This window comes from Peromyscus maniculatus, chromosome 20 (assembly GCF_049852395.1).
Source record: "Peromyscus maniculatus bairdii isolate BWxNUB_F1_BW_parent chromosome 20, HU_Pman_BW_mat_3.1, whole genome shotgun sequence".
Taxonomy (NCBI): Eukaryota; Metazoa; Chordata; class Mammalia; order Rodentia; family Cricetidae; genus Peromyscus; species Peromyscus maniculatus.
Window position 1 is genome coordinate 52,944,262 of NC_134871.1, and position 17,845 is coordinate 52,962,106.

A 17,845-nucleotide genomic window follows, 5' to 3' on the forward strand; every position below is an offset into this window, starting at 1 on the left:
CGTGGTTCACGGAACTCACTGACTGTGTTAAAGCCATGCTGCACAGCATGCTGAATTACATGGGTGAATTCTGCGCATGGCATGTGAGCTACGTCCCCATACAGCTGGTGACAGAAAAATCTCACCGTGATGATCATGGACTAAACCTCCTAAGCTGTGAGCAAGCCCCCAAGGAGATGGTTTCTCCTTTAAGAACTGCCTTGGTCAGGGTGTCTCTTCACACAGTAGAACAGTGACTAACTAAGCTTGGCACATCATTCCGGGATAGCACCACAGTGAAGACCAGAGCTGACGCCTCGGGCATCACTGGCTACGGGAGGGTGGGCACGGAGGAGGGGGGTTGGTATGGAGCAAATGCAGCAAGGGTTGTGGGGGGGCTCTGATGGCCATTCTAACAACTGGACCCTGGCTAGACATGCTGGGGCACGCTATAACCCCAGCACTTAGGAGGCAGAAGCTGGAGGGTTCTATGAGTTTGAAGCCAGCCTGGTCTATATAGTGAGAGCCTGTGTTAAAACAACAGAATAAAAAGGGGTGAGGGCGGGCCTGCGCTTTGATTCTCAAGGGCAGGAAGCCTTGCTGGAGGGCTCTCAGAAGAGAGAGTGTGTGAGCTTTCATTATTTTTTCATTAATGGGGGCTAAACCTAGGGCCTCGTGTGTGCTATTCCCCAACCTTCTTTTTACTTCAGTTTTGAGACTGGGTCTCGCTGAATTGTTTGAACTCATGGAATTCCCTCAGCTGACCTTGAACGCACTCTGTACCTAGGCAGGTGCTGACTTTTCCATCTTCCCGCCTCAGCCTCTGGAGTAGCTGGGATTTCGCAGGTCCACACCCCTGTGCCTAGCAGCTGCCTTTATGAGGCTTGCTTTGGTTGCCTAGGACATCAGAGCATGGCAGGGCAGCCATCTGGAGAGCGAGTTCCAGGAGGATAGGCACATGGCATCCCCAGAACTGCTCCCTGGTCCTGTGGGGGGTTCAGCTAATCTTTTACTCACTGGACCAATGAACACGAGTCATCGGAACTCAGCAAGAGGAGACAGGGCCCTTGCGGAGAGGGCATAGGAAAGCAGGGCTGCCTAAGGGGCAGTGCTGGCAGCTGGGTGGGGATTAGGGGTGGGATTTGCAGGCCTGGCGCTGCCACCGTAACCACAGGGGTCTAGCCAGTCTACGCCCTGGAACTTCAGAAGGCCCAGAGGACCCGATGGAGGTGAGGCCATCAGTCTACCTCTTTCCGCTTCCAGTAGGGTCCCAGGCTCAAAGCATTGGCTTCGCAGACTCCCAGGTCTCCTGCTCTGTGGTCCATTTCCCCACTTCAGGGCCTTTGTTCCCGTGACCCTGGCTGACACAAGGCTTGCCTGGCCTCCAGTGTCCCCCTCACCAACAAGCCCTGTTTCCCACTAGCCAACCCCAGTGACAAGAGACCCCTGCCCACTAACCCAGGACCCAAGGAGCCCCCCACCTCTGCAGTCACTGTCTCTTGCATCCCCACCCCCATGCAGAGGGCAGGGCCAGCAGGTGACCCCTCCCTACTCACCCACACAGTCCTTCCGGTTCCAGTGCAGCCTCCTCCCCGGTGGGCAGACACACTCGTAGCTGCCCTTGGTGTTGACACAGCCCTGCTCACAGCTGCCGTTGTTCACGCTACACTCATCCATGTCTGGAAACACAGGCACGAGAGTGAAGGCAGGAGGGGGCGGGGACCACCAGCCCGGGCCACACCCCCGGTGCTGGGAGGGCAGGGGGGCACCCAGAACCAGAGACCAGGAAGCTCCTGACCCCAGCGCAGCCTGGGAGACGTCCCAGGAATCACGGAAGTCTCATCTCCCTAGGGAAAGCACCAGCTCCTTCCCTGCCTTAGTTTCCCCGTTCCGCACCAGGGTGAAAAGAACCACCCGAGACCCCCTCCTCTGACCCCTTGCCGCCTCTAGGCAAGGACTAGCTCTTCCATCTCCAGGCCACCCAGCGGCCAGCACACAAGTGTCCTGCCAGGCAGGGAGGTGGCACTTGGTGTTCGAGAGTCCCTTGACAGCATCTAGTGGCTACTCCGCCCCTGTCTCCAGTATTACCTGGCCCTCTCAAGCTTCATCCTCTCCTCAGGTCACAGAGGAGACTCCCCTCCCCCACTCTCATCTTCACCAGCCACATCTGGCCAGAGGCCCCTTGGCTCAGTTTATGCTCCCGTTCTCTTTGGTGCTGGGCATGGAATCCAGCAGGGCCCTAGGCAAGAACTCCCTTCCCAGGCTTGATGGCTCCCGAATCTTCTCTCCATCTCTGGCCCCGGCCCCCACCCCCGCCTCAGAGGCTCAAGGTTTCAAGCCATGGGTCCTCTCCCTCCTGGGCTGCCTGGATCCTGTACTCCTTTTCTCCACAGCCAGAGTCTATTGTTACACGAATATGACCCTACTGCACACTGCTTCAAACCTTCCTGCTGCTGTAAAGAAGCCCTTAAGCGGGCTGGAAAGATGGCTCAGAGGTTAAGAGCACTGACTGCTCTTCCAGAGGTCCTGAGTTCAATTCCCAGCAACCACAAGGTGGCTCACAACCATCTGTAATGAGATCTGGCGCCCTCTTCTGTATACATAATAAATAAATAAAATCTTAAAAAAAAAAAAAAAGAAAAGAAAAGAGAGAAAAAAAGAAGCCCTTAAGCATCCTCCAGGCTCGCGCAGCCCTGTATATCCTGGGCATGCATCTCTCTAGGGGATAGTAGCCTGTTTCCCGCTGCTTGTGGGCTCATCTCAAGTACATCCCCAGCCTGTGACTCTGTACATGCACTTCCCTCTGGATTGCTTTCCCATCTTGACCTAAACATTCCTCCTTTAGGTTTCTCATTGTCTTACCATCCTGCCTTTCTCCAGAATGTACTTTCTGGAATTTTCTATGCACTGGCCACCCCCCTCCACTTCTGGACTGAGGCACCCCAGAAATAAGGTTCTGGTCTTATGTTTCCAAGCTGGCTAAGGTACCCTGTGGTACTTTGCATGCCCTGTCTCCCCGCACCCTTCTGTCCTTTACCCTGTGCCTATGCTTGGCAGAAACCCTCTGTCCCCAAAGTTCCCAGCCTTGCAAGGTCCCTCCCAGGCCCACCAGGGTTCAGGTGGGGGTTGGGGCATGGGGAGCAGTGTTGATGGCCATGTGGCCAGGCGCGTGCCTCGAGGGGAAGGTGGCCCTGGTGGGCGGGCTGCAGACCTCCGCAGTGGGTTGTCCCGTAGAGTGTGTAGCCTCGGTGGCACAGGCACTGGAAGCCGCCAGGGGAATTGATGCAAATGTGGTCGCAGGTCCGCTCGAAGGAACACTCGTCGATGTCTGTGGCCACAGGGAGACAGCGTGGGGGTCAGTGTGAGGTGACTAGGTAGGTCTGCCACCCAGTGAAGGTCCCATCTGGATGGTCCCTGGGTCCTGAGACTCAGCACAGCCTCCCCAAGTCTATTAGGTTCTTGTTGCTCACTTTCCCACACTGCCTCTAGCCCTGTTTCTAGGGCAGAATCCCCTCACATCTGTTCTGGAAGTGGGTGGGGCAAAATATCGTGAGTAGATGATTATTTTGGGACTCTTTTATGTTAATATCTCATTAGCCCGTGGTTAGGAGAGATATTTACATTGTGTGTGTGTGTGTGTGTGTGTGTGTGTGTGTGTGTGTGTGTGTGGTGTATGCACATGTGTGCATGTGTGTATGTCCATGTGTTTACCTGTGCATACAGGTGCAGGCCAGAGGTCAATGTTGGGTATCTTCCTCACTTGTTCTCCATCTTAATTACTTATTTAAAAATGTTTATGTTTTAAATTATGTGAGTACAATATCCAAGGAGGACAGAAAAGGGCACCAGAGCCCTAAGAGCTGGAGTTATAGGCCATTGTAAACTCTTGATGTGGGTCTGGGGACCGAACCCAGGTCCTTTGCAAGAGCAGTTCATGCTCTTAATCGCTGAGCCATTGCTCCAGACTTAATTAGTTTTTTTTTTTTAAAGATTTATTTATTTATTATGTATACAGTGTTCTGCCTGCATGTGTCCTTGCAGGCCAGAAGAGGGCACCAGATCTCCTTACAGATGGTTGTGAGCCACCATGTGGTTGCTGGAAATTGAACTCAGGACCTCTGGAAGAGCTGTCAATGCTCTTAACCACTGAGCCATCTCTCCAGCCCCCTTAATTAGTTTTTGAGACAGGGTCTCTCACTGAATGGGAAGTTCACTGCCAGCTAGAGTGGCTGGCCTGTAAGTCCTCCTCTCTCACCCCGCTCCCATGCTGGATTTACAGGCCATGTTGTCAAGCTTGGCCTTTCCGTGGCTGCTGGGAATATGGAATCTTCAAGCTTGCTCAGAAAGCGCTTCCTACTGAGCCACCTCCCCACCCTGTTTTCATTTTACTTTTGAGACTGGGGTGTGTGCGTGTGATCTCATGAAGTAGCCCAAGCCGGCTTTGAATTCCTGTCTCTCCTGCCTCTGCCTCCCAGGTACCGGGATCACAGGCCTGAGCTGCCTTGCCTGGATAGAAAGGGAACACATGTCAGGAAGGAAAATGACTGGGACTTGCACCAAGAACTCTCAAGAGCTGGAATGGAATATACACTCGTAATGTTGACCAAAGTGTGTTCTCACCACTCCAAGATGTTTCTGGAGAGGTTAAGTAAAGGGTCACAGTAGAAGAGGGCCAGGGTGTATACTACCCATAAGGCTTTAAAAGGTTGTCCTGATAGCATAGGATATTTGACGATGAACTTCCTTCTTACAGACAAAAAGAGAAAGGAGGGTCACGTGCTGCCTGCTCATCAACCATCCCATAATACAGAGGTTGGTACCAGAGACTGGGGTATTTGCTGTGAGAGGCCTGATCATACTGTTTGTTGGAGGACTATGGAAGACTTTGGGACTTTGGACTGGATGCTTTAAGTGGGACTTAGTGGGCCGTCCTTGTAGGAGCATGGAAGGCAGTGCTGAGGGCAATTTGAACTGTGGGGGCCCAGGTCAAGAGGCTCCAGAAGGGAGGAATATTAGTAAGTGGTTTAAAGAACATTCCTGTGGGGCTGGAGAGATGGCTCAGCGGTTAAGAGCACCAGCTGCTCTTCCAGAGGTCCCGAGTTCAATTCCCAGCACCCACATGGTGGCTCACAACCATCTGCAATGAGATCTGACACGCAGGCAGAACACTGTATACAAAATAAAATAAATCTTTAAATTGGCAAAAAAAAAAAAAAAAAAGAACATTCCTGTGATATTTTGGCAAAGAATGCAGCTGCTTTTTGCCCTTGTGCTAGAAATCTACCTGAGACTACACTGAAGAGGTTTGGATCAATGGCATTAGCAGAAGGGATTTCAAGACAGCCTAGTATTGACTGCCACGTGGTTATTCGTGGTCACCCTTATGTGGATCAACAATGACAAGGAACAAGCTGGACAAAGAGAAATAGAAAGTGTGAGGAGAAAGGAGCACCAGGAAAGGCGACGTTGAAGCCAAGTCCTGAGCTCAAAGAGTTTAAAGGAAAGCCTGATGCGAAATGGAATAAAGGGAGCGGTGACCTCAGGGCACGACCCCACCCAGCTAAGCTTCCAGCTTGTGAAGAGGAATTCAAGGAAGGCACCAGCAGGAGAGGGAACCATCCACAGCTGATACAAATGTGATAGAACAGGGGCCAAGTTCCAGCCCGGTGAGCAGAAGCAGCCCCTTGGCTCTCCCAGGTATTAGCTTTGTCATAATCAGCTGAAATCCTACTTCATATATTTTTGTGGCTTGTAGCAGGGAACATGGCGTCAGAGCAGTAACTGAGCGCTACATCCTGATCCACAGGCAGAATGAGAGACTGGGCTTGGCTTGGGCTTTTGAAACCTTCCAGAGGTGAAGCTGAGGCTCAAGGAGTCTTGGTGATATTGGCTTTTGATTATTAGCCGTTTCCTACTATGAATTTCTCATGTGCTATTGTAGCTTTCCATCATCCATTGGGCACAATTTCTCCTCTACTAAGGAATATTTAGATAACCTTCTGAGCAGTAATGCAGCCAGGATCCCTAATTTCAGGGCTCTATGTCATTATCATCATTAGCAGCATCCGGCCAGGACCATCCCCAGAGGGACGGAAGTATCTTATCAGAGACACCTCTGTACTCTCAGACTTAAGCATCCAGACTATGTGTTTGAGAAGGCCTGGCGGATGTGCTAATTAAGCTTAACTTTCTCCTTTCCAAAGTCTTATCTCTAGTTTTAGATCCACCCTTAACAATTAACTCAGAACTAAAGGGTTCCAACTTACAGGTACACCTAGCTGTGACAGAAGTTGCCTAACCAAGAGTCGCCTATTGACTGAACACACTTGCCAGAGACGGAGGGCCAAAGGGATAAAAACGCAGTTTTATTTTCAGAGAAGGACGAGATGGAGAAGAAAAAAGAGAATGGAAGAACTAGATGGGTAAGAACTGGAGAGGAACAAACTGAGATGGGGAAGAACTAGATTGAAGGGCTAGAAGAAAGGACTAGAGGAATGAGATGGAAGATGAGGAAGAGCCAGATGGGGAAGAACAAGACGAGAGAGAAGGAGAATGGAGAGGAGCTAAGATGGGAAGGAACTAGATGGATGAAAACCTAGATAAGGCAGAACTAAGATGAGAGAATTAAGATAGTCCTAGAGGGACCAGCAGAAAGATGTAGAGAGAATCAGGCAAGAAAGGAGCTAGGCATGAGAGCAGAATAGAAGCTGTGTAGAGAGAGAACTGACTCAGAAGAATCAAGTGAATGAACTAAAGAGGTTCTTGTATGTAGATTCATTTACTATCGTCAAAGATTAAATTATCAGCTGGTTGTAGATTCTTCCCGGACTCTGAGAGGACTATTAGGGGTAGGACCTCCATAGTACCTGTTAGTCCCCCATCATGTCAATAGTGGACTAAGCCTCTGGAACTGTAAGCAAGCTCTCAATTCAATGCTTTCTCTTATAAGTGTTGCCTTGGTCATGGTGTCTCTTCATAGCAACAGAATATTGACTAATACACACATAATAGCTATTTCCCCCAGGGTTTATGTTTAGGACAGACTGTCTCCTGTGAGCATGCAGTTCATTTCTCTTGAGAAGTTTGAGAAATAGACACCGACCTGACCCTCCATAGGCATAGCAATTAAGAGTTTGTTCTCAGAATACATTGGTTCCAACTCTAGTAATGTCATACTTATTCGAAATATGTATGTGTTTATAAGTCCCTAATGCGGGAGATGCTGTTCTGTGGGTTCTCAAATGAGGGTGTGAGCTCTGTCTGGGGTCTGGGAGGACCTCCTGGGCTGTGGATGGGTCCTTCTTGGAAAGGAGAAGGGATGCTCCAGACAAAGGCAGGGAGGCCAGGGGACTGTATGAAGGTCAAAGGGCAGTGGGAAGGTGCCAGAGTCCCTAAGGAGCTTGGACTCTTCTTTGATGGACCCAGGGAGCCTTCAGATAGATGAGCTAGAAAAGGATGGAGATAGAAATGGGGCCGGGTGGGGGGTATGCCAGCAGGGGCCTTGGTGCAGAGCCTGCGTGTGCCTACCAACCTGCCTGTTCTCTCAGGGCTGGTTGAGGATTCAAGATCAAAGGCTCTTGTTCTCAACCTTCCTCATGCTGCGACCCTTTCATACAGTTCCTTGTGTTGTGGTGACCCCCCAACCATAACATTATTTCATTGCTACTTCGTAACTGTAATTTTGCTACTGTTATGAATTGCAATTTAAATCTCTGATATGCAGCCCCTGTGACAGGGTTGTTTGACCCCCAAAGGGGTCGTGACCCACACGTTGAGAACCACTGCCCTTGGCCCTCCACAGAGCTTGATGGTGAAAACAGAGCCGGAGTGTGGAGGAGCCCTCGGGGGCTGGCCCGCCCCTGGGATCCTGACCAGCCTGCATCTAGAAAAGATGGGCCGGGATGTTCCTCCAGGGGAGCGAGGCCTGGCCTGGGGGAGGGTGTGACTGGCCTTGACCCGGTGAGTAGGCCAGGTTGGTGTGGGTACCCTTTGGCAGCCTCTTCTTACCAGGACCCGAGACTTGAGGGTCTCACTGCCCAGACACTGAACTGTACTCACAGGCAGAGGCTGCCAGTCTAATAACCAAAGGGCCGCCTGCTCTTTAACTACGGGGGCCGTACGGGAACAAAAGAGCCAGACGCTGTGTAGCCCAGGATAGGATAGTCAACTGAGGCCCTGATGTTTTTCATGTTTCCTCTCCATGTTGGTTCTCCAGGGCAGCTGCTCTTTCCCAATGGCCCTGCTCAACCCCACTAAGGTCTCATGTACCCCAAGCTCCCTCTCCTAATGGACCAACTTCCTGTTTCTCTTGGGAAATGGGTTGTCCAGCACGCTTTCCCAGGAATCTCCCTGATTACCCCCTCCTGGGATGCCTGTCCAGCCAGATCCTCAGTTATCTTGGTCCTAACAGCAGTCAAGCCTCTGCCGGGAAAATGTCTGTGATACGCGATGCCTTCCACCAGAAGGCAGTATTGTGCCTTCAGAGCTGGGTGGCCTTCAGGAGGAAGGCATGGATGGGGGTGGGGGGAGAGTGGGTAGATCCCTCTCTGGGTCTTAGTTTCCCATAAATAGATTTTAGATCAGGTCTCACTGTGTAGCCCAGGCTAGACTCAATGTTGCAATCATGTCCCAGCTGGAACTGGAGCACGCACCACCATGCCCAGCTCTTTTTTCCATCTATAAAAGGGACGGGAGACAGGGTTGGATTGCATGACTCCAAGTCACGAAGGACAGGCAGGCAAGAGCAGGCACCAAGTTCTGGAGAATTCTGTATCCCAAGCTACCCAGCGGGAGTGCTTTCCTCTCCTGGGAGTTTGCAAGAATCTGGAAGGCAGGGATCATGAGGGCTGACTGTGAGGGGCACCTCGGGCCTGGTGGGTGCTCACCTTGGCACGTCCGCTCGTCCGTCAGCAGCTTGTGGCCCTTTTGGCAGCCGCATTCGAAGCTGCCCACGGTGTTTCGGCAGAAGTGGTCGCAGCCTCCATTGTTCACGAAGCACTCGTTGATGTCTGAAGAGGGTGGGGGAGGGGGGTGGGCTCAGGTGCCATGGTGGAGATGGCCTGGGGAAGGGGCAGCGCCACCCTGCCTTCGTGGCCTTGACCCACCTGCTGCTCACTGCCTAGGGATGGCCTCTGGTCCCCAGTTGAGCGCAGACGGGAAGAGCCTGGGCACGTAGCTAAACCCTGGTTCCCCAAGGTCCCTGGCTAGCCCTGTGATTGGTGACTCTGGTACCTTGTTTCAGGATAACAGTGACGCCTCCCACGTCCCTTTACCCAAACACCTGGGGAGGCCGCAGCAATGTTGCCCCAGGTGACAAGGGCCAAGCTATGCCCCCCCCCCATCTCAGGATGAGGATAAAAAGGCTCCCACAACCCAGGACAGACATCCTGAGGATGACAGGAAATCACATCTCCAAGATGCTGGGGCTCAGTGGGTGTCAGCAGACTTGAGAAGCCAGTGTCACAGCGTGCAGCCTGCTGAGGGGGAGAGAGCACCTGGGCGACGAGGCTTCCTCAGGTGAGTGAGGTCTGGGCCCACTCGACTCCCCCGTCTGTTGGCTTGACCTGTCCTTAATCCAGCGGTTCGTGAGTCGTCACTACACTCCACAGATCACTGGCCTCACCCCTCTGCCATTTATGGCGCCCCTCACACCATTCCCCTCTCATGAGCAAGTTGCCGGTTGGCCTCAGCTCACGTTTTTCCAGGGATAGGGAACTTGCTCCCTCAGAGTGTGGGCCTTCCGGCTAACACTTCAAGGACGTGTGTCCACCTCTGTGAGCTCCCCTCCATCCGTGTCCTGCTCATGTGCGCCCTGGTGCTGCATGGTTGGACTCCTGACCCCTCCCGCAAAGAGGGCCTCAGGCCTTTGGAGCGCCTTCCCCACCTGAGCCTGTCAGGGAAGGGGCTGCCACTGGGTCAGAATGAGAAAGAGCTCAGGCGTAGCCAGCTGGCTCCCTGGAGGTGGTGGGAAACCCGCTCTCCTGCCCAGCACAGGATCTAGCAGGGGGTTGCTGGCCTCACAGGGCCCTCAACCTCCAATGAGTCCCCAGAGTGCCATTTCTTTTCCTCTCACTTCCCCCCTTCACCCTGGGTCCCCCTCCCCGCCATGGCAACCGGTGTACCACCTTCCATGGTATATCCGTCAAGCGTGCCGAGGAGGCCTCTGGCTTCCCAGGACAAAGGGCCTGGGTTCTCACAGCTCTTCCCTCTGCAGCTGGGTCTGGCCTCAGCTGTCCACTTCCCCCTGCCGACCCTCTGTGGGGCTCTACCCGCCACACTCCTAGAGAAGCTGTGCCAACCGCTTTCTTGTCATGGGTCCTGTTCTCGGGGGACATGGGAAAGTCTGAGGGCAGCAGAGGTAAGCCCTCAGGGCCCAGGGACTTCCTGAGAATGTTCACAAAGTTAAGAGACGAATGATGTCATCAGGAGCAAGGCAAGGATCTCAGACAGGAGGGGGAGCTGAGGGCACAGAGGCTTGGGGCCCAGGATCATGTGTATAGGGGTGCCCTCATGGGGTGTGCCACAGGAAGGCACACACCAACCGACCCCCTCTTCCCTTCTGCTCTCCCACTGGGCACAGCCTGGCCGCCTGTGGTGCCTATGTGTGAGGGTTTTCAGGTGGGTGCAGAGGGGGGCCACGGGCTGGGCCGGCCTGGCCTGCAAGTCAGGTGAGGACACCTTCTTTCCCACTTTGATGGGAGTCCTGGCAGGTGGCCTGCTTGGCTCAGGGCGTGGGGGAGGAGGAGGAGGAGGAGGAGAAAGAACAGGCAGTGGGTGGGGGCTCTCCCAGGCTGTTCTGGGAGATGGCAGGAGGAGGGGCTTCAGTATCAGAAGCAATGATGCCCATCTGATAGCAAGTGGCACTGTATTAAACAGGGTGCCTAGGGCTGGCGGCCTAGAGCAGTGCTAAGTCTGGGGTAAACTCCCCAGGCCCTTGGTCCCCATGCTCGGTACATCTTCCCACCATGCTCTGCTGCCCCTAGCTGGTCCAGGGCTTTCTGCTCTGGGTTTCCCAGCTGTCTCCGCCCCCCTGCAGCCACCTGGCTTGCCTGATGATGACTTCTGGGCTTTCAGAAAACACCGAACCTTTGAAGTCATCCCTTTGATATTGTCCCCGGGACCCTCGCCAAGATCAGAGTGTGCACCTGACTAGTGAGTTGGAACCCCAGGGCAGGCCCTCAGGCTCACTAGGAATCCCCGGTTGGCTTGTGCTGCCCTGAGCCCTGCTGGAAACTCTAGCCCACCGTCAAGAACTCCACAACCCCTACCCCTGGGGTCTGTGGTTGCCATCTGGCTTCTTGGACTTGACGATGTCATGATGGCCATGCTAGGCACTTACACATGAGTCCCCACCCCGGCAATGCTTGTAGCCTCCATAGAGGAATCTCAGCTTCCCTTTCTCCCCTGCCATGGTCACCTGGTCCAAGCAATGTCACCAGAAGCCTTGATGCTCCTCTCGATTCTGCCCAGAGGCCATGTGCTATGGGACCATCTCAAGATGACAATCTAGGCCTGTGCGCTCCCTCCCTAACCTTGACTGGGGCCTGGCCAGCAGTCCCCGAAAATGCTGTCAACACCCTATGCTGGTGAAGGCCACTGCCCCCACCCCCACCTTCCACCCGCAGCTCACAAGGACTCCATCATGCGTGGGCAAGCTGCTGGTGCATCTTCACATCGGACCCTGAAGCCAGCTCAATATACCCCCCTCCTCCCAGCACCTGAACCCAGCAGGAGCCAGAGCACCCCAGTCACCTGAGTGTGCTGGCCCACTCCAGAAGTCAGGAGGGAGGGAGGGCCCCAAGGAGTGGCGCATGTTCATGGAGGAGGTTTGGCCAAGGGCTGGGTTAACGAAGAGCCAGCCTGGTTAAAGGGCCCAACCGTTTGAAGAAGAGCCATGGGAAACCGAGAATCAGTGGGTGGGAGCTAGGGCCAGTGGACCTAAGGCTGTGATGTTTTCTTTACACCTATCTCCGCCCCGCCCCTCCCCCCCCCTGCAAATGGAGTACAGAGCAGAACATGGTTTGGGCTGCTGGCCTGGGGTGGGGCAGAAGTCCTTCTCATCTCAGACCACACATGGCCCAGGCCCTTTCTGGCTAGATAAGTTGGCTCTCAGGGGTGAGCAGCTGGTCTCTATTGCTCTATTCCTGACCACCCTGGGCTCATCACAGGAATGAAGCTCGACATAACCCTCATGGCCAGGGTCAGCCTATGCCTCAGAGGGCACGGTAAAGCCTGGATCTACTCTGCTCTCCTGGGGTCCCGTGTGATGGCTGGCTTATTGTAACATCAATGGGGAAAGCAGTGGGAGCTTCATCCTTCCTTCTCTCTTGCACAGCTGGAGGGCAGTCTTGCCTTCCACCTCAGCCACCTCATTCTCACCTCCAGGCTCCTCAATTTCTATGCCAAACTAAGTCCCTTTGCCTTCGGTTGAGGTCCCATCACACATCTGTGGTAGCGACACACCATGATGCATGCCCTGTTCCAAGCTGTCCCCTACCAGCTGGACACTAAAGGCCATACAACCGAAGGCCAAGGGTTGGGCCACACCCACCACACCCCCATTCCGAGAGCTGAAGGTCCAGAATGTCCTGTTGCGGTTTCTGTTAGCTCTTAAGCCACAGGCAAATTCTATGGCACCGGGACCTTCCTGACCCAGGACACTCCAGGTGTGCCACAGTACCCTGCTGGGGACTCTTCCTTTTCTTATCGTCTCTGACAGCGACTCCCCATGGTTGCCAGCTGCCTTCTTTCATCTGCCCTGCAGCCTGGTTAACAGGGCCCAGCTGCAGGGCCATCTGGGCCTTCCGGGGCCAGGCAGGGCGGTACCAACACAGCCCATGTGCTGACCTTTGCATGTCTTTCCATCCGGCTGCAGCGTGAATCCAACTGGGCAGCTGCACCGCACGCCGGTGGCAGTGTCCTTACACGTCCGGTCACAGCCTCCATTGTTCACTGCGCATGTCTCTGGGGAGGGGAGGGAAGGGAGAGACAGAGACGCTTAGTTTCCCCGGGAACCAGCTACCATCCTTGCCCATCCGTGAGAGCAGGAATCGAGGTTCATGCTTTGTCTATGGTACCCTGGCTGTCGGGACACTTCCTGAGCTGGTACCGGTCCCATGGAAATGTCTTAGGAGATGACTTAGGGCTGTGCTGGGGTAAAGGTTACTCACTGTGTAGAGGTTACTCTTAGGATCGGCGCTGAGACCAACCTAGCAGCTACTTAGCGGAGTTCTAAATCTTGACCCTGTTTGGGTTCAGACACCCAATCCTGTATGGTGGCTGTCAGAAGGCATGGGGGCGCCTAAGCCCAGCCTGGTGTGAAACGGCTTTCCGGCCCGGTAAGAGGACGGCACATCATCCATCAGCCTCGGGGTGCTCCCAGCCTCACATCTGCTCTTGCTGAACCTTTTGCCAGAGCGTCTGGTTTGTGTCCACTTGAAGCCTGTCTAATGCTTTCCCCCCCTCCTCCTGCAAAATTCAAAGGGGCCAGAGTGGCTGGGGGCATAACGGAGGTCACCGAAGCCGCCGTGGGGCGAGAGTGATCCTCTGCAGGCCTGCAGGAGACTGGCAGAGCTGGCTCTCCGGGCCGTGCTTGGCTCACCCACCGCCCTCCCAGACCGCTCTGGTCGTTTGCCACCTGGTTTTCCTCATGAGCACCTGGAAGGCTGGCTTCTCATGAAACAGTGCCCGTGTGAGCGGGCTTCTCTGACCCCTTCCTGTGGGGCAGCAGAGCACCACTGAGCGCCCATCTCCACAATGCACGCTAGCTACCCTTATGCCTCCATCTTGCATCACCTGGTGCCTGGCTCTGGCTGCTTGCCTGGAGGGTTCTCCCTCAATTCTGCAAATGTCATGAGTCTCCTCGGCAAAGACTTTGGGAGTGAGCCCAAGGGAAGGGATGAAGGAAGACTCTTGAGGATCAGCAGTCCACGCTCCTAATTCCATCAGATTCATGATGTCTTGCCTTTGAACTTTGCCCCAGAGAGGGTAGGGGTGGCAGGAGAGGGACAGAAGACTAATATCCTTGTGTGCACGCATGCACAAGTGGGTTGTGTCTGCTAGGTCACACTGGTGGGTGTCATCTGCTGCAGAGGCTGTACTGTCCCCAAAGACAGCCCCTTCTTTCTCAAGGCCAGCATCACTACCAGCCATCGCCATCCCGGAAGAGCCGTGGTTGCCACTAAAAGCAGATGTCCTCCCCACTAACACTTTTCTTGACTGGCTTCTCTGAGATTCAGGCTAGCACCTCCAGCCAGGGATGGAGGTTTCTGTGAGTGGGTTTCTTTGTGGCCTTCAAGGCCTATTTCCTTATCCTTCATGGTCCAAGTTGTCTCTCCGAGGCATTCCCCTGAAGTCGGGGCACAGAGAAGGGCGGCCTTCCTCACACTTAGGCAGGTGGGCCTCTGTGCCAGCATGGACCAGTTCTAACTGGTTTGTAGCCTATGTGTACCCTCTCATCTCCTCACAGAGGCATCCACTGGGGCAGCAGGGTAGACGGCAGCCCCACACCTGGGGAGAAGATGAGCTGCTTCCCTCAAGGCCAAGATGAAGATCAAATACACGTTCCACTTAAAAGCCATAAGGCACAGGTGCTGACCTGGGGGGTGCCCACCAAACGTTTCCTTTCCTGGGGTGAAACCAGAGGGGAATCCTGCCGCCCACCCCAGCAGAGAGCCTGCCAGCCTTTCATGTGGGACAGCACTCTGGAGAGGGGCAGAAAGGCTACCTGTCTCACAGGTGTGGGTAATTATAGCTCAGTGGCAGGGGAATGTGGGGGAGGGGGCAGGTGATGGGTGCCAGGGCTAGGTGGGCCCTGGGCCTCTCTGGTGGTGGAGGTGGGTTTCAGGCATTGGGGACTGTGTCCTCGGGAGCCAAACCAATAGTCTGTGACCCCTCCTTCCCCTTGGATGGGACTTGGAATTTAACTAAGGAGGCCTTGGGGACCTGCTGGCTCCATCTGCTCATTGGGTAGACTGAAGCTGAGACGGGGAGCTGGGCTCTGGCAGAGTGCTCACCCATTCTTGCACCGAGCCCCACTGCAACTCATTCCCTCCCATGCCAGGCTTTCAGGCCTCCTGGCATTGCCCCGGCCAATGGCGATGCACTGGCTTCAGGCTCCAGTGACCCGGAAGTCCTCTGGGTCTGTTCTCAGGTGCCAGCCCCGTAGCCCACAGCACCTCATTACAATGATCGCCAGAGACCAGACACCCCCTCTGCCTCCCATGTCTCACACTCCCGCCTTCCCAGATTCCTGGACCTCTCCTCCTCAATGGGGAGCCTATGCCCAGCTGCAGAGATCTAGTGGCAGCAGTGGCTGGGATCTGCTTGGCTGGACTAAACGAAACACACAGCACCCTGGGCGCAGGGTCCTATCTGCCAGACCAGCTCCAGGGGCCTGTGCAAGCCACACACATGACTAGACAAGTGTCTTACCTAGCAAGGGAGCTCATTACTCCAGAAATGCTTTTCTATCCGTCCCCTTGAGTCCGAGCCTCTCCCCCACCTCCCCCGGGACCTGCTCAATGGCTTCTTCCTGGCTCCCAACTGAAGTCTCTGTTTTTACTGTGGCCATGTGAGCACTGTCCTATGACCTCACAGCTAAACGGTCCCTCCTCTAGACCACTGCCTTGCTCTAAGGAGAGCAGTAGCTAAATGCTTTTGGGAGAACATCCCCTAAGCAGCTTGGTGGCTGATCTGGCCTCCATGTTGCATGAAGAAATCACCTCTCCCTCCTCCACCTCAGCCATATTGTTCTGGGCGAGGGGTAACCACCAAGTGTAACACATGTTGAACCCACCAAGGTCCCCTGTGGGGCACAGGCTGGTAGGATGAGACTAAACATTCTGTCTCTAGAAATGTCCAATCAGAAGCTCCTGGGCCCTGCTGAAGGCATTATCAGTACTGGAGTACTGCATGGCTCTCATCTCCGAGGACCTTAAAAACAGCCTTACCTCTGCCCCCCAAGGCTAGAGGCCGCCTAGATCTGATGTTTGGCTACTACTGTCTCAGAGAAACTTGGAAAACATTCCTCTCTTCACATAGGTGGTAGATGAGGTTTGCAGTCTGTGGCAGGCTATTCCAGGGGATGGGCTCCCCCCTGTTTCTCACCCCAGTGGCCTTCTCTGGTCCCCATCCCCATCCCTGAGCTGGGGTTGGTGTACAGGTCAGCCCAGTAAGGCCTGGGTCTGTCCACTGGAACTATGATGCTGGAGCTTAAGGAAAGAGGGCCTCTCTCAAGGTCAGAGACAAGTTCATCTGTGATCCCCTGAGTTCCATCTTTCTCTGTGCCCTGGCTCCAGCTGAGAACTCCTGGACTCTTCCTAATGGTTGCTGCACACCTCCTGCAAGAGAACCAACCTCCAAAGGCATAGCCCTATTCATCCAAGAATCCACTACCCTCAAAATAGCTCACATCAGCACCCCCTCCCCCAAAGCAAAGCAAAACAAAACCTGTCGCTTTTGCGGAGAGAACTGAGACTCGGAGGAGTCTGCTCAGGTGGAAATGGCTGCCTCACTTGTGGTTCAGTGAGAGGTAATGAGGGGGCCTGTGTTCAAAAATGACTCGGAATTTTCAGATCGAGGTTACAGGGCACCAAACCAGTTATGGGCCCATCTCAGGCCAGCCCCACGACTGGACAGCCATAGAGGAGAAGCAAGCAGCCTGTGTGTTCAGGTCATATGGCCACCAAAGGAGCTGGCATGCTCGCACAGCCGTGAGACATCAGGCTAAGAAGTGAGCCGGACTAGTCCAGAAGTGGGGTTCCCAGGGCGGCTCAGTGAGGAAGCAGGGTGATGGTCCGAGGCAGGTGGGAGTCTGCACCCATGGTGGCATGGCTCTGATAGAGAGAGGCAAGGACAAAAGACCCTGCTGTCTGGGGGCAGCCCCTGTGTGGGCTCCGCAGGCTGGCGCCACCACTGATCATCAAGTTCCCTGAAGGACAGTCTTGCCCAGGTGAGGAGCACACCTGAGCCGTGCAGTCAGACAGGATCCGTGTGCCCATGGACCGTGTCTGCACGGGAAGCCCCTTTGCACACGGAGACTGTGTCCTTATCTGCTCACTGAGAGGACAATGTTTACCATGTGGTTTCTGACCCGCCCTGACACAAAGGCAGAGGTACCAGTGCTTTGTAGGCTGGTCTATAATTGTGACCAATTCACTCTTGGTGCCAAGTTCCAGACCCTCGGCACATGGAGTCTGGCACCCACTGTCCATGGCTGAATCATTTAATAATCCTTTCCCGAGGGGCTGGAGGGATGGCTCAGAGGTTAAGAATACTCAACCTGCTGCTCTTCCAGAGGACCCAGGTTCAATTCCCAGCACCCACATGGCAGCTCATGACTAACTGTCTATAACTCCAGTTCCAGTGGATCCAGCACCCTCACACAGACATACATGCAAGAGAAACGCCAATGCACATAAAAATGAATATGTAATAAAAATGACCCTTTTCTGAGTGGCTCTAAGCTGGGCAGATGTGCTTGGGACCCAACCCTGGTCTCACAGACACCCCAGTCTAGTGATCAGTATAGAGGTCAATAAGACAGTGCTTTGGCTATGAGGGAGGAGCCACAGAGATGAACTGACCTACCCAGGAGTCTGCTGCTTCCCAGGGGAAATGGCACAAGGCTGAGAGACCTTGCTTTTCTCACTGGGTAGCCCCTTTGGCTAAGCCAGTGGAGTCCCTGGGGCTCAGAAGCCCACAGTGCCAGCCATCAAGATGACATTACGTTTGGCTGTCCCCTCATCCACTCTATGGCTCTAAGAAGAGCCATACCTGGGTATCCCCTTTGCCCAGTGATTAGCACAGGCCCAGCCTGGTGGGGGATGGCTCCTGTTTAATGATGGGATTAGCAAGCAGGGTCTCG

General features: G+C 54.3%; 1 protein-coding gene across 3 annotated transcripts in view; it reads right to left on the bottom strand.

The window, feature by feature from the left end:
* Scube1 (signal peptide, CUB domain and EGF like domain containing 1) overlaps positions 1-17,845 on the bottom strand; it is a 122,260-nt gene that overhangs the window by 19,003 nt on the left and 85,412 nt on the right. For all 3 annotated transcript variants that reach the window (XR_013046533.1, XM_006980248.4, XM_006980249.4), the window contains 4 exons: positions 12,826-12,942; positions 8,865-8,987; positions 3,191-3,307; positions 1,536-1,658 (listed from right to left, as the gene is read on the bottom strand). Coding sequence is in view for 2 of the 3 variants with exons in the window: in XM_006980248.4 (XP_006980310.1) it covers positions 1,536-1,658; positions 3,191-3,307; positions 8,865-8,987; positions 12,826-12,942 (480 nt within the window). In the remaining variant the exon portion in view is untranslated. The remainder of the gene's footprint in view (positions 1-1,535; positions 1,659-3,190; positions 3,308-8,864; positions 8,988-12,825; positions 12,943-17,845) is intronic.